General features: G+C 32.1%; 2 protein-coding genes across 2 annotated transcripts; both read right to left on the reverse strand.

Moving 5' to 3' along the window:
- Positions 1–9,303: 9,303 nt before the first annotated feature.
- Positions 9,304–10,722, reverse strand: LOC126735663 (uncharacterized). The gene has a single exon (XM_050439732.1). It carries the CDS (start codon positions 10,720–10,722, stop codon positions 9,304–9,306), a length of 1,419 nt encoding a protein of 472 aa, XP_050295689.1.
- Positions 10,723–11,290: 568 nt separating this feature from the next.
- LOC126735664 (uncharacterized) lies at positions 11,291–13,843 on the reverse strand. The gene has a single exon (XM_050439733.1). The coding sequence runs from the start codon at positions 13,841–13,843 to the stop codon at positions 11,291–11,293; it is 2,553 nt and encodes an 850-aa protein (XP_050295690.1).
- Between the last annotated feature and the right edge of the window lie 3,307 nt (positions 13,844–17,150).

A 17,150-nucleotide genomic window follows, 5' to 3' on the forward strand; every position in this document is an offset into this window, starting at 1 on the left:
TCAGGAATAATTAGCAATCAGGAATAAGATTTGAATTATTTAATAAAAATATTTGTTTTGATATAATAGCAAAAATCTATGAAATTGACAAGACATCTCAATCGGCCAGAATTCTTCCAAAAATAACTGATAAGTATAAATAACTATAAGTATATTAATCCTGATGCGTTTGAAAAGATGTCCTGTAAATTGGCACTACAACTTTTTTCTAATACAATGGCTGCAGCCGTTAAGACGTCTGTCACAAAAGGCTTTATTGATAGGGAAACGGGCACTAATACCGCAGAATTCTTAGAAATTATTAATAATTTATTCGACGCCCTTAATAGCAAAAGATTATTTTCAAAAAATCCTTATAACTGTGGAATAAGTTCTCAAAACACACGGGTTATAGATATTTTGCAAAAAGGAAGACGTGTTTCGAGTCTCTAATAAAAGTGAGTGAAACTTTAAATAAAAAAAAAACAAATGAAGAAAATTTCAAAAAGTAGGCCGCCGTGTTTTAAAGGTCTGGTTCAGTCCATAACTGCCATTCAAATTTTGTATGAAGACCAAAAAAAAGAAAATAATCATTTTTTGCTAACTAACAGATTAAATCAGGATTTTTTGGAAAATTTCTTTTCAATTGCTCGGCAACGTGGTGGCTGGAATCTTAATCCTACGGCTAGATCTTTCCTATTATTTTTCAGAATTAAAAGCGTAACGGATTTATTGACCCCTTCAAAAATTTCCAATTGTGAAATTGATTCTGACAAACAATTAATTTTAATTGATTCTTCTAAAAAAAAAGCAAACCCATCGAGTTTGGGAACAAATGAAACCCCTGAAATTGAAAATATTGTTGATATACCAAAAAATCAAGTCAAAATGTCCCTTAAGACGAAAACTTCTTTAGAAGAATGTGGCAATTCGTATTACGCCGGATATCTAGTAAACAAAGTGCTGGAAAAATTTAATTGAGAAGATTGTGCCCATTCTTTAAAATCAGCTACCTACCTAACCGATCCTTCACAAATATTTCTTTTAAATAAAAATTACGGTGGGCACGAAAATGCGTATTTAGTTAGTCCTTCGACAGAAGTTACCGCGATTGTGGAAAAATCGATGCACATTTTTTTAAATGAGTTTAAAAAAATCAAACATCAAGAATTTGTAGGGACCAAAATAAAAAACAAAGTTTTATCAAAAAATATGAAGTGGTTAGGACCAGCTGATCAAATTTGCTATAAACATAAAGTTTTTTTTTTAACAAAGCTTATTTATACTAATCTTTATAAATTTTGTAAATGGACCCGAAAAACTTTGCACAATAAAAAACAAAAAATTAAAAACTTAAAACACGAATACACGGTGTCTCATAATCAATATCACAGGCTATAACTCTTATTTTTGAAGATAAAATTAAAAAAAAATATTTATTAAATGTAAGGATACTACCCAAAATTATTTAAAAAACTACCCCCTGACAAAATCATCCCCTAAAAACCACTCCCAACTTTGTTTTGTTCAATGGCACCCCCACTATTTTTTTATATTTTTAGAATTTTTGTAAAATAACTAACTCAATCGTATAATAAGTATTTTGTGTTAACATCAACTTAAGGAATTTTTTAGTTTTAAAAATTAAAGGTTTTTGTGGTAAAAATAGGAACACAGATTTTTTTTAGTGCTTTTATTAAATAAATCAATAAAAACACTTTTGTTTTATTTAGTAGAATACCAAGTTAATGTAATATGTCGACTAATAAATGAAAATTGAAATAAAAACAAACATTTTTATTCTTATTTTTGCCACAAAAACCTTTAATTTTCAAACTTGAAAAATTCCTTACATTGATGTTAACACATAATAATTTTTGTTATGCAATGAAATTCTTGCCATTTTTTGTTTTATTTAAAAACTTGAATACTTATACTTTACATTTTTTTTAATCCACATTAAAGAATTTTATTAAAATTTCGACCCCTTTGCCGTTATACATTTTATATTTGTTTAATTGATAAACATTTTTTTCGTCGATAAAATTCTTTTTTTTTATACAAGATACTGATTTTTTTATTTAAAAAATTTTGTACTTTTATATAAAAAAATATAAATCATAGAGACTATACCAATAATAATAAATTTTTAACATCACTTTTTTATATACGACATAATAAAAACTAAATTTTTATATTTTCGAGTAAAATTGTTTTTTTTTTGCTTAGAATACTTTATAATAACTTTAAACAACATTTTATTAATTATTATTTTGTAATATAAATATTATGCATACTGTAAGTACATACTATGTCATATTGTAATTAACTGTAAATATTGTACATACTTTATACAAATTAATATACATACATATTTTCATAATTTAAAAGACGAAGTGTTTTTATTTTAGTTACGGTTCTAGTTTTACATATTGGCAACAGGGCGTCGCATTTCGAACAATATATTACAGCTTTGGTATCACTGCTGCTGCGGCGGCCGATTTTTATGAGGTCCAAAGTTCGCTATTCGAATGGGTATCTGTTGCGTTAGCTAGTTAAATCTGTGGTTTTACTTAATATTCGAAGTCAACACAGATTATATCCCAAACGCAAAAAGAAGCATATACGGTATTCTATCTAAGCTCCAAATATTAAATTTAAATTAAATACGAATAATTGCGTTATATAAAATAATGCAATAGCGTTATATACTCGATTTTTTTTTAAGACAATATATAAAAAAAATTTTAAAATTATCTAGCATATACCAAATGAACTCTAAAAATTAAATTTAAATCAAATTGGAAGAATAGCTAAAGCTAGTTATTGTGTTTCCTTAATCCTGGATATGTTCAAACCGTGAAAAAGATCATTCGGCTATCTTGTATATGCAAAATAAAAAATTTATATTACATTCAGATAATAGATAACAGTAATAGAGTGAGATATTTATTTTTTTTTAAATCGCAATACATCATATAACATTTAAAAATCATATAGGTTTAAACAAATTAAACTCTAGAAATTAAATTAAAATCAAATCTATATGAAAATTGGAAGAATAGCTAAACCTAATAGTTATCGTATTTTCTTAATCCTGGTTGTGTGCAAAACGTGAAAAAAATCGTTTGGGTCATCTTGTGTATGCTAAACACTAAATATAAATTACATTCGAATAATAGATAACTGTAATAGAGCGAGATATTATTATTTTTTTTAAAACACAGTACATCAAAAAAAATTAAAAAATCATTTAGAAAATCATATTAGTAAATCAAATAATAAAATTTAAAAATTATATAGGTTTAAACAAATTAACTCTAAAAATTAAATTAAAATCAAATCAGACCAATAGCTAAAGCTAACAGTTATGGTATTTTCTTAATCCTGGTTATCTGCAAAACGTGAAAAGAATTGTTTGGGTCATCTTGTGAATGCTAAATACTAAATATAAATTACATTCGAATATAAAATAGGTAACTGTAATAGAGCGAGATATTAGTATTTTTTTAAAACACAATACATCAAAAAAGTTTTAAAAATCATTTAGAGTAATTTAAATGAACTCTAAAAATAAAATTGAAATCAAATCGGAAGAATAGCTAAAGCTAATAGTTATCGTATTTTCTTAATGTTGGTTATGTCCAAAACGTAAAAAGCATCATTTGAGTCATGTATAACCTAAATAACAAATTTAAACTACATTCGAATAGTAGATAACTGTAATAGAGTGAGATATAGAAATTTTTCCAAAAAAAAAAACATCAAAAAAGTTTTGAAAATCATTTAGAGTATATCAAATGAACTCCAAAAATAAAATTGAAATCAAATCGGAAGAATAGCTAAAGCTAAAAGTTATTGTAATTTCTTCATCCTGGTTATGTTTAAACCATAACAAGGACCATTTGGCTATCTTGTATATGCCAAATACTAAATTTATATTACACTCAAATAAAAGATAACAGTAATAGAGAGAGATATTTAATTTTTTTTAAGTCACAATACATCAAATAAAATTTAAAAAATATATAGGTTTGAACAAATTAACTCTAAAAATTAAATTAAAATCAAATCGGAACAACAGCTTAAGCTAATAGTTATGGTATTTTCTTTATTCTGGTTGTCTGCAAAACGTGAAAAGAATTGTTTGGGTCATCTTGTGAATTCTAAATACTAAATATAAATTACAATCGAGTAATAGAGCGAGATATAAGTATTTTTTTAAAACATTGTATTAGCCGGCTTTCGTCCAGGATGGGGAAGATTAAAACTAATTACTTCGATTGAACTGTATTAATACCATATATTATTTAAAAACAAATAGGAACAAAAACATCATGATTTAAGAGCCGCGAGCGCCGTGAGTCCCCTGCCGCCGATCGTCACATAATAATTCGGTCGCTCAGCCTCTTGCCTAATCGGATATGGCGTTGTTGCCGCATACAAAAATAAATACGTAATTATATGAATAACGCTTAACAAACATAATAGGTGTTTTAAGAAATAAAAGTTTTAAAAATCATTTAGAGTATATGAAATGAACTCCAAAAATTAAATTAAAATCAAATCGGAACAATAGCTAAAGCTATTAGTTATTGTGTTTTCTTAATCCTGGATATGTTCAAACCGTAAAAAGGTTCATTTGGCTATCTTGTATATGCTAAATACTAAATTTATATTACACTCAAATAAGAGATAACAGTAATAGAGTGAGATACTTAATTTTTTTTTAAATCACAATACATCAAATAATATTTTAAAATTTTATATAGGTTTGAACAAATTAACTCTAAATATTAAATTAAAATCAAATCAGAACAATACCTTAAGCTTATAGTTATGGTATTTTCTTTATTGTGGTTGTCTGCAAAACGTGAAAAGAATTGTTTGGGTCATCTTGTCAATGCTAAATACACTAAATATAAATTACAATCGAATAATAGATAACTATAATAGAGCGAGATATAAGTATTTTTTTAAAACACAATAGGTGTTTTAAGAAAAAAAAGTTTTAAAAATTATTTAGAGTATATGAAATGAATTCCAAAAATAAATTTGAAATCAAATCGCAACAATAGATAAAGCTAATAGTTATCGTGTTTTCTTAATCATGGATATGTTCAAACCGTAAAAAGGATCATTTCTTAATCCTGGTTATGTTTAAACCGTAAAAAATGAATCCTGGTTGTCTGAAAAATGTGAAAAGAATTGTTTCATCGTTAATAGGTAACAGTGAGATATTTAAATTTTTTTAAATCGCAATACAACAAATAAAATTTAAAAATCATTTAGGGTTAAACAAATTAACTCTAAAAATTAAATTAAAATCAAATCAGAACAATACCTTAAGCTTATAGTTATGGTATTTTCTTTATTGTGGTTGTCTGCAAAACGTGAAAAGAATTGTTTGGGTCATCTTGTGAATGCTACATACACTAAATATAAATTACAATCGAATAATAGATAACTATAATAGAGCGAGATATAAGTATTTTTTTAAAACACAATAGGTGTTTTAAGAAAAAAAAGTTTTAAAAATCATTTAGAGTATATGAAATGAATTCCAAAAATAAATTTGAAATCAAATCGCAACAATAGCTAAAGCTAATAGTTATCGTGTTTTCTTAATCATGGATATGTTCAAACCGTAAAAAGGATCATTTCTTAATCCTGGTTATGTTTAAACCGTAAAAAATGAATCCTGGTTGTCTGAAAAATGTGAAAAGAATTGTTTCATCGTTAATAGGTAACAGTGAGATATTTAATTTTTTTTAAATCGCAATACAACAAATAAAATTTAAAAATCATTTAGGGTTAAACAAATTACCTTTAAAAATTAAATTGAAATCAAATATGAACAATAGCAATAGCTATAATAGTTATCGTATTTTCGTAATCCTGGTTATGTCCAAAACGTAAAAAGCATCATTTGGATTATCTGGTATAACCTAAATACCAAATTTAAATTATTTTTGAAAGACAATGGTAATGTAGAAACAGGTAGTCGGACATTGTCTTTGTTTCGTACGAAATCGTTTGGGTCATATTGTGTATGCTAAACACCAAATATAGGTAAATTACATTCGAATAATAGATAACTGTAATAGAGCGAGATATTAGTATTTTTTAATACACAATCCATTAAAAAAGTTTTAAAAATCATTTAGAGTAAATGAAATGAACTCTAAAAATAAAATTGAAATCAAATCGGAAGAATAGAAAAAGCTAATAGTTGTTGCGTTTTCTTAATCCTGGATATGTTCAAACCGTAAAAAGGATCAATTCGATATCTTGTATATACGAAATAATAAATTTATATTACATTCGAAAAATAGATAACTGTAATAGAGCGAAATATTAGTATTTTTTTAATACACAATACATCAAAAATGTTTTAAAATCATTTAGATTATACCAAATGAACTCTAAAAGTGAAATTGAAATCCAATCGGAAGAATAGCTAATTTTCATAATCCTGGTTATGTTCAAACCGTAAAAAGGATCATTTGACTAACTTGTATATGCGAAATATTAAATTTATATTACATTCGAATAATAGATAACAGTACTAGAGTGAGATATTTTAATTTTTTTAAATCACAATACATTAAATAAAATTTAAAAATTATACATTTATATGTATAGGTTCAAACATATTAACTCTAAAAATTAAATTGAAATCAAAACTGAACGATAGCAATAGCTAATAGTTATCGTATTTTCGAAGTCATGGTTACGTCCAAAAACGTAAAAAGCATCATTTAAGTTATCTTGTATAACCTAAATACCAAATTTAAATTACATTCGAATAATAGAAAACGGTAATAAACTGAGATATAATTATTTTTTATAAACACAATACACCAAAAATTTTTTAAAATCAGTTATGCTACCTCCACACTCTCACCGATATATATATATAGCTATATATATATATATATATATATATATACCATGCTTTTCTTTGAAGTCCCCCCACCATTTATTTTTTGAACGGGTCAAAAAAAATTTTTGAAACTTGGCATAAGTAAATTGGTCTATAGATACTATTTTTCACTGTAAACTAGGTAGTTGTAAATTCCAAGATGGCGGCTGGGCGACATCTTGAGAAAAAATTTTAAATAGAAAGGGGGGTCGTGTGGTACCTCATTTTAAAATGCTCAATGAGTACTTTATAACCCTGAAATATTAGACCCATATCTTAACTCGTTTCAAAATGGCGGCCTAATAAAAAAGTATTTTTTTTTATTTTAACGTTTTACATTTTTATGATTTTTGAATAGGTAAAAATCAGTGTACGAAAATAAATGCGTCACTATTTCATTTTGACATAAAAACGACAGTTCTAAATGTCAAAATAACACATAAGCGCCATCTTGAATAAATGCATTAAATAGAAATCTTGTGTTACCTCATTTAAAAGGTTTTATTGAGTACTTTTAATATTTATTACATGGACTCGGTGGACTCCGACCACCTGTCTAAAAGTAACAGCCAAAAAAATACACTGTTACGATTTTATTAACGTTTTTAATAATAATATACAAATAATTTATAATTTTTGAATTTTGGATTTAAAGATTAACTTTTTGGTTTCTAAAGACTTACTGAACCGCCCTCGTATGTCACATTTCACGTTAAAGGTTATTGAACATTATTTAGACATTCCAAAAACCAAATAGCTATTAAAAAAACTCGAAAAAAAATTTTAAGATATTTTTCCTTAACCGGTAAATTACTCTTGTATCGGTCATTGTTAGATATTGTTTAGTGTGTTTGGCAGTTTGAATTTATTGTTTTTTTCAAAATGGTTAATTCTCGTCCATTGGAGGAAAAAGTAGAAGCAATTTTTATTTATGGAGCAACGCGTAATTTTCATGAAAGGGTTTTCAATGAACGTTTTCCTGATCGTCCTATTTGCCGTAAATATTTAAGGGAACTTGTAAATAAATTTACAACTACTGGTACTGTCCAGGATAAAAAACGCCCAGGCCATATGTCTATTTCAGAAGAAAAGCAAGTCCAAATAATTGGCGAAATAATAGAAAATCCCCAACATTCTACTCCAACTGTTGCTGATATCTGTGAAGTTTCAACTTCGACGGCATGGAGAGTGTTGGAGAAATATAAAATTAGAATAGTGGACTGTATTTTTATAGGTGGAATGAAATATAACGACGGTTAAGACAACCCTATTAAAGTGGTGGCCCACCTTGCTGTCGCTTCTTTTTCTATCCAATTCAAACTGCTTGTCCCACAGATTCACCTCCGGAGGGTTATTTTGCTTAAAGACGTGCCGGCACTTAATGTCTTTGGAATTCACTCGCGAAAAAATATGTGTGTATATTCAGAGCAACCTATTTTGTTCAAGGTTTATGCGCTTCTCCTGACTGCATCAAAATTCAGTGCAGTACTACCTGGTGATGCGTGCGACTCTTCTCGGTCAAAGAATAAGGCTGTCTCACTATGACGCGATAAAAGGCCGCGAAAGTAATTAGAATAAGATTAGAATTTAAAACCAATAAAGCTCATGTTAATTATATTTAAACACAAGACCCAATAAAGAAAAAAAAATATATATAATTAAGTAACCATTTCGCTTTGACGGAACATACCGCCCACCTAAAATGTCCCACATTTTAAGTAAAAAAAAATAGCAAAAATTAAAAAAAAAAGCATGAATTCTAACGCGAAATATAAATTTTCCGCAGGAAAAACTAATTGTTCGGTAATGAACATAACTTCGAGACAGGACGGCGCAGTATCCCCTTATGCGTCTTTACCGCTACAACACGCGTAATGCCATCCCTGCCTGGAAAACATTCTATTACACGACCCAACAACCACGAAAGGGGTGGAGCATTATCCTCCTTTATTAATACCAACGAATCAACTTCAATGGCTTTACTTGTATCATACCACTTCGACCTCTGATTAAGGGTGTGTAAATATTCATTATGCCACCTCTTCCAAAAATCCTGGTGGATACGTTGAATAAGTTGCCAGCGCGAAAGACGACCCAATTTAATCTCTGTTAGGTCGGATTCAACGAAGGTATTTAAGGGTTCAAAATTCAAAAAATGACTAGGGGTCAAAGGATTTAAGTCATTAGGGTCGCTACTTAATGAACAGAGAGGTCGAGAGTTTAGGATTGCCTCTATTGAGGTCAAGACAGTATTAAACTCCTCATAGGTGAGGATGTGCGAACCAACTACGCGATGTAGATGGCCCTTTACGGCCTTAATTCCAGCTTCCCAAATTCCACCAAAATTTGGGGCTGAAGGGGGGTTGAAATGCCACACTATGCCTTCGTGGATCGATGCATTACGCATATTTTGCATCAAATTTTTTTGACGCACCCACAAAATTCGTCCCACAATCGCTAAACATGTCTGTGACACGACCTCGGCGAGAAACAAAGCGCCTTAATGCGGCCAGAAAGGCATCGCTTGATAGCTCTGTAACCAGTTCCAGGTGAAGAGCCTTTGTGCACAAGCAGACAAAAAGGCAAATATAAGCCTTACAAGTTTTGCTGCCACGATGCTTGCCCATAGTGATTAAGTATGGCCCTCCAAAATCCACACCACTTTTGGTGAAACATTTTAGTTGATTTACTCTGAAGGATGGTAAATCACCCATAAGAGGAATTTGTGATGAAGGGTTACACCTAAAGCAACGCATGCAGGAAGACAAAACCTTTTTAATAATTCTTCTTGAAGAAGGAATCCAAAAGCGTTGACTGAGTAGGACTTGGGTAGTTTGTAAACCAGGGTGCATATATTTAATGTGAGTTTGTTCAATGGTGAGAGAGGTAATTCGATGATCACTGGGCAATAGACAGGGGTGTTTATGATTATAAGAAAGTGAAGCGTGTTTCAATCGTCCGCCCACCCTGAGGACACCATCCTTATCTAAAAAGGGAGATAGCTTTCGAATATATTTCGGTAATACTCTTAGATTAGGATTGGATTTCGAAAGTTCTGCCATTTCTTGAGCAAATGAAACTTTCTGAACTTCTCGGATTAAAAGTAAGAGAGCTCTATCCAATTCTGCCAATGTTACATGACCTTTATTGTTAAAGAGTTTTGGAGCTTTTACATATGCACAAAAGCGTAAAACATATGCAAAAACATGAATAATTTTGGATAAAGAGGAGAATCTTGAGATAAAATTATTCCATAAGTCAACCACTGGAGTTGAGGCTAATAATACAATCTTCCTTTTTTCAAGGTCCATATTATCGTCAGACGTGTAAGAATCGTTAACCCATTTAGTGAGACAGGATGTTAGAAAACCGGGTCCGGCCCACCATTTTTCGAAGTGAAGTAACTCGGAGGGAAGAAGACCTCTGGTTGCACAGTCAGCAGGATTATTTTCCGACCTAACATGAGCCCAGCAATCCGCAGATAATTTTTCCTGAATATACGATACGCGGTTACTTACAAAAGTAGTCCATTTATGGGGAGAAGACTTTATCCAGCTTAAAGCTACGGTGGAATCAGTCCATGCAAACAATGACGAAATATTTATAGAATCAGCAAGCGCTTTTTTCACGGATGACATTAAATCTGCCAATAAGACAGCCGAGCACAACTCTAGCCTTGGAATCGAGATTGTCTTAAGAGGAGCTACTCTACTCTTAGAACATAGCAAATACGTCTGAACGTTATCATCATAAGTAATTATGCGAAAATAGACCACAGCTGCATACGCCTTTTCCGAGCTATCGCAGAAGCCGTGCATCTCACACAATTTCATCTGGGAAGGGATAATCTTTCGAGGTAATAAAAGGCTCGATAGGGTAGAAATACCTTCTTTAAATAAAGACCAGTATTCTTTAATAGAGTTAGGAGCAGGTTGGTCCCAGTCTAGTCCAGATGACCATAATTGTTGAATAATTATTTTCAAAGAGACAGTAACAGGGGAAAGAAATCCTAAAGGGTCGAAAATACGAGCCAAATCAGATAAAATGTTTCTTTTTGTACATGGTTTTACTATAGATTTTATTTTAAAGACAAAAGAATCACTAAGAGGATTCCATTGCAAGCCTAAAATCTTGACTATGGAATCAGTCTCTTTATCAAAGGAAAGGGGGTTCAACTGTGTCAAAGAGGTGTCTAAATGAGATATTAATAAAGGCGTATTACTCGCCCATTTTCGCAATTCAAAGCCACCAAGAGAAAGCAACGAAATTAGTTCTTGCTGAAGGGCAAGAGCTGATTCGATAGAATCAGTACCGCTAACTACGTCATCCACGAATATTTCATTCTCTAAGATTTCAGATGCCCTAGGAAATTTAAACTTATAATCCCTAGCAAGTTGAGTGAGTTCTAATAGCTTGGTATGGTGAAGAAGCTACACCGTAGGTTACGGTTTTTAGTTGATAGTCTCTCACAGGATCAGACTTTGAAAACCTCCATAAAATTCTTTGAAAATTTCTACAGGGTTGATCTATGAGAATTTGTCGAAACATCTGCTTAATATCAGCAGTGAATGCAACAGCATGGATGCGAAACTTTAACAGCAAGTGAAATATATCCTGTTGAAGCTTGGGGCCGACTAACAAAGTGTCATTGAGAGAAATATTATTTGCGGCCTTCGCGGAGGCGTCAAAAACAACACGAAGTTTTGTGGTTGAACTTTCCGGACGAAGAATACAGTGATGGGGTATATAATAACAGTTTTTTATATCTATGTTTGAGGGTAGGATTTCCATATGTCCAGTGTCAATAAAATCCTGCATAAAAGCGCGATATTCATCATGAAGCTCGGGATTGGATTCTAAACGATGTTCAAGAGAATAAAACCTACGCAAAGCGATATCTCGAGTGTTTTCAAAAACTGGGAGTTCTAAATGTTTTAAAGGAAGTTGAAGAACATATCTCCCTGAGAAATTTGGAGTATGAGTCCTCTGAAAAAACTCCTCTGCAGCAACTTTATCAGGGGAATGAACATGGTAATTAGGGACTTGTTCCAGCTGCCAAAACCTTTTAACAATATCTAGAAGAGTGGAGCTGACAGTAGCGCAAAGGCTATTAGGGGTTGAACGAGAAATAGAGTCCTGGTAAGACACACGACCCATAATTATCCACCCTAGTTGAGTATTTAGAGCAACAGGTTTATTAATCGATTGCGATATTTGACCTTCTTTAACAAGAAAACCAAAAACATCACCTCCAACCAACATGTCAATAGGACCCGAAACATTAAAACTTTCATCTGCCAGCTCGAGATGAGAAAACTGAGTGAAGCAATCTGTGGGTAAATCTGAAGAGGGAAGGTTTTCGCATATTTTTGGAATTATGGCAAAATCTAGAGAAAATTTGGGATTTGTAAAACATTTAGGCGTGAAGGTGCATGTGACTTCATGAGAGACATTTGAGACAGTGTCACCTAAACCTTTAACAAACAGGGAAAGAGGTCGTTTGACTAAGCCCAAACGTTTACATAATTTGTTTGTAATAAAATTCACTTGACTTGCGCTGTCCAATAAGATTCGCGCATTGATAAATTGACCCTGGGAATCCAGAACCCGAATCTGTGCCGTGGCCAATAAAACAGAGCTTTCAGTATTTTTGTGTGGTTTGATATTGGTCAAGGCAACAGGTTGAGATCTGTACTCACAGTTTGTAGAAGATTCCTGCTCAACGGCAGGTGGCTGAGAAGCTTCAAAGGAGTCATGGTGCAAAAGGGTATGATGAGGCTTGGAGCATTTTTCGCAGCGGCGACGAGATGAGCAATTAAACGAGTTATGTTTTAAACCTAAGCAATTGGTGCACCATTTATTAGTTTTTGCAATTTTATATCTTTCGTGGGAATTTTTACTTAAGAATTCTGAACATTTATAAATTGAGTGATTATTTTTGTGGCAAAAGTAACATGACGCAGCACTAACAACAAAAGTTCTCTTTGGCATTGCTGTTTGTTTTATATATTTAGAAGTACTAGGCTTTACATCTTTAAAAGAGCTTGAGACGGTATCTAATGCGATACACTGCTTCTTAAGAAAGTCTAATAAAATTTCAAAATGCTTGTGTTTATTTTGAATTTCGTCTAGAGATTTACCACACTCAAGTTCGAACCTCGTGGCTGTGCTTGAATCAAGGCGATCAAATAGCATGTAAAATAAAACGAAATCCCATTGTGAGACAGGGTGACCCATATTTTCAATTGCAGTTAAGTGTTCAGTAAATGTATCTAATAGAGTTTGAAGAGATTTTGCATCATGCTCATCAGAAAGCTTCACAGTCTTTTCAATCTCACGCCAGTGACTAACCGAAATTAATCGATTATTTTCATATCTACCCTTCAATGTATTATAAGCTATGTTATAATTATTATCAGTTAAAGGAGTACACTGAACAATGCTTAGTGGGGGTCCTTCTAAGGAATTTAAAAGATATGTAAATTTTTCTACATTGGAAAGACTTGAATTATTGTGAATAATAGAATCATAGAGGTCAATAAACGTCTTCCAATTTTTTATAGTGCCATTAAATTTTTTAAGTTCCAGCTTAGGTAATTTAACATGACTGGGGGTTGCCCTTTCTGCCCCTTGCTCAGTATTATCAAATAATTCAGCGCAAGTTGCTTGGATTGAATAAAAATTTTCATCAAAATGTTTTCGAATAGCCTGTTGATTCGCCAAATCATCATCATCACCCTGAGCGACAATATTTAAAATGGAGGCGTGATGATTATTGAATTCAGTAACAATCCCTTCAAGGTGTTTGACCCGAATTTTTAACTGTGTATGAAGGCGTACATTATTAATGGCATCATCAGCAACTACTTTGATTTCTTCTAAGCGGCTAACAGCACTATCGCGTTGAGCAATAAGGCCTCTTAGCTTTTTATCAGCCATATTAACGTGAGCGAAAGAAGAAAAATTAAATTTGGATTTAAATATTTTAATCCGAGATAAAGCAATACTGAGAAAAAAACAAAGTTTTAGACAAAATGAGAAAGGGGTTTTATTATTTTTCTTATTTTGATTAAACAGTAAAAAATGCTTAATGAGGTGAAATTAACCAAGCTACTTATACCTATTGATATAGAGCTATAAACTCAGAGATTCAAAAAAAATGGATTTATTTTTGTATATTTATTTTATACGTTAAGCGTGAAGGGTATAGTTGATTAAATTAGTTATAAAATTGTTCACGCAAGAGCAGAGATATAGAGAGATCAAGAGATATTAAGAGATTAATTAGGATGAGACCATATAAATGAAATAGTTTTGATACACTAAATTGCAACAAATTTCTGAGAAGGTATAGCAAATAGAGAGAAACTGTCACAATATATAATCAAAACAATTGAGGGAGTTATGCGAGATATTATGAGTAATATTACAAATAATACCATATATAAGAAGAGAGAGGCAAATATCGCCTATGAGTATCACAAAGAGAGAAAGAGAGAGAGAGAAGATTTGGCAAACCAGGGGGCTTAATATTTGGGGGTAATAAGATTAATTACCAAATCTTTCACCGAAAAGTCATAAAATATTAATATAAATATAATAAAGGGTGATGTATAACTATAAAGTAAGAGTACTATAAGAGGCAACAATGAAAACCAAATTATTTAAGTCCGCGCGAAGAGTATGAAAATGAATAAGTAAAGCCAACGAAACCGATTTGATTTCACTCTGTATAAAAATCGTGACACTAGCAATATAAAAGACGGACGATCGACAGCGGCGCTACAGCGGACGTCACCGTGCGTGGTGTACTTGACGCGCAACGCGACGTGAAACGTCGAGACGCTAGATGTGAGGAGAGAGACAGGTAGACGGTATGATCAGATTGACCCGAGAACGGAATTTCTATCTTTTACCAAAAAAAGTTCTAACATGAGGTTTACCGATAAGATAGCAGTTTGACCATGAGTTTTTTATGCATTAGATATTTATTGACGACACGTTTTGGATGTAATTTTTAGCTAAATATATGCAATAAATCTTAAATCCAAATCCGCGATCGAAGTGACCAAAAATGTTGGAGAAATATAAAATTAGAATAGTGGACTGTATTTTTATAGGTGGAATGAAATATAACGACGGTTAAGACAACCCTATTAAAGTGGTGGCCTACCTTGCTGTCGCTTCTTTTTCTATCCAATTCAAACTGCTTGTCCCACAGATTCACCTCCGGAGGGTTATTTTGCTTAAAGACGTGCCGGCACTTAATGTCTTTGGAATTCACTCGCGAAAAAATATGTGTGTATATTCAGAGCAACCTACACACAACCGCAATGTCTAGGGATAATTTAGAATTTTCTTAATTTTTTTTTTAATTTGTTAAAATTTTATTTACTTGCTATAAATATAAAAATATCTAGACTTTATCCTTATTTTAGACTGCTTAAACCACTGTACATTTTTCTACTTAATTTATTTATCTCAAATAAATAAACAAATACACATATCGTTATTTATTGTCTTGAATTCTTTTACCAAAAAAAAGTGTTTGCGTTTTTTTGGAAAAAAGTTTGTTCATAGAGCTCAGTATAGTTCTTGCTAACCATGCAGCGCAGACATTTAACGAGAGAAGAAATGATACGAGCGGTGGGCCTTTTAGATGGTGGTATGACGCAAGCACAGGTTGCAGTGAACATGGGCACTACTCAAAGCGTAATTTCACGCTTATATGCACGGTATCGAGAAGAAGGCGATGTGGCGGAAAGGCATAGAGGTCGCTTACGTATTACAACCCCTCTACAGGACCGCTTTTTACACTTAAATGCTCGAAGACGCCCCACTGTAACAGCACCAGAATTGCAAATCATGCTACAGCAAGTGCATAACGTTGAGGTTTCAGCCGATACTGTACGCCGACGTTTGCATGAAAACAACCTACGTAGTCGTCGGCCTTTAAGGGTGCAACCGTTGTCCTGGGGTAATCGAGGAGTACGACTTTTGTGGGCGGAAGAACATTTGTTGTGGCAAAATGAAAGTTGGGCAAATGTGCTGTTCACTGATGAGTCTCGGTTTGGAATTTACCCCGACTCAAGAAGAGTTCGCATGTGGAGAGAGCCTGGAAACGCAAACCGCCTGTGCAATGTCCAGGAAGTGCATTCTTTTCGTGGCGGAACCATCATGGTTTGGGGAGGCATTAGTATTGGAGGAAGAACAGACCTCATTTTATTAGAAAACTTTTTAACTGGCAGATTATACGTGGATCAGATACTGGCACCTGTTGTTATTCCGTATGCAGCAGCAATTGGTCAAACCTTTGTTTACATGCACGACAATGCCAGACCACACACTTCAAGGGTTGCTAGAGAGTTTCTAGAAATGAATAATATCGATGTCTTACCATGGCCACCTCAATCCCCGGACCTAAACCCCATTGAACACATGTGGGATATGCTTCAAAGAAGAGTTCTTCGTATGGAAAGACCAAGAGACAATAGAAGAACTTTGTTTCTGACACTTCAAGAAGCCTGGAATGAGATACCCCAAGATGATATTGATCATTTAATTCTAAGCATGCCCAGACGATGTCAAGCAGTTGTGAACAGTCGTGGAGGTCATACAAGTTATTGAATATTGTTTTTGTTTATTTTTTGTTAATTTAAAATTAAGAATTAAATTTTTGTAAAACCTAGTTTCTCAACAACTTTAATTTTTTTGCATTTTTTTAGAAAAAATATAAATTATTTAAAATTTTTTGGGTTTTTTTATTACCTTATAAACTACTCTTAAACTTGCAAATAAATTTAAAAAAAAAGATCATATTAAAAAATATATATACAAATTTATTCAAAATATCCCTAGACATTGCGGTTGTGTGTATTTTGTTCAAGGTTTATGCGCTTCTCCTGACTGCATCAAAATTCGGTGCAGTACTACCTGGTGATGCGTGCGACTCTTCTCGGTCAAAGAATAAGGCTGTCTCACTATGACGCGATAAAAGGCCGCGAAAGTAATTAGAATAAGATTAGAATTTAAAACCAATAAAGCTCATGTTAATTATATTTAAACACAAGACCCAATAAAGAAAAAAAATATATATAAATAAGTAACCATTCCGCTTTGACGGAACAGAGAGTTTTAAAAAAAAATAAGTTTCACCCATATAAGATCCAAATGGTCCATCAACTGACTGAAGATGATCCTGACCGAAGAGTGCAATTCTGTGAAATTATGGCAGAGAGAGTAGAAC

Source organism: Anthonomus grandis, chromosome 4, assembly GCF_022605725.1.
Source record: "Anthonomus grandis grandis chromosome 4, icAntGran1.3, whole genome shotgun sequence".
In the NCBI taxonomy this organism is placed as follows: Eukaryota; Metazoa; Arthropoda; class Insecta; order Coleoptera; family Curculionidae; genus Anthonomus; species Anthonomus grandis.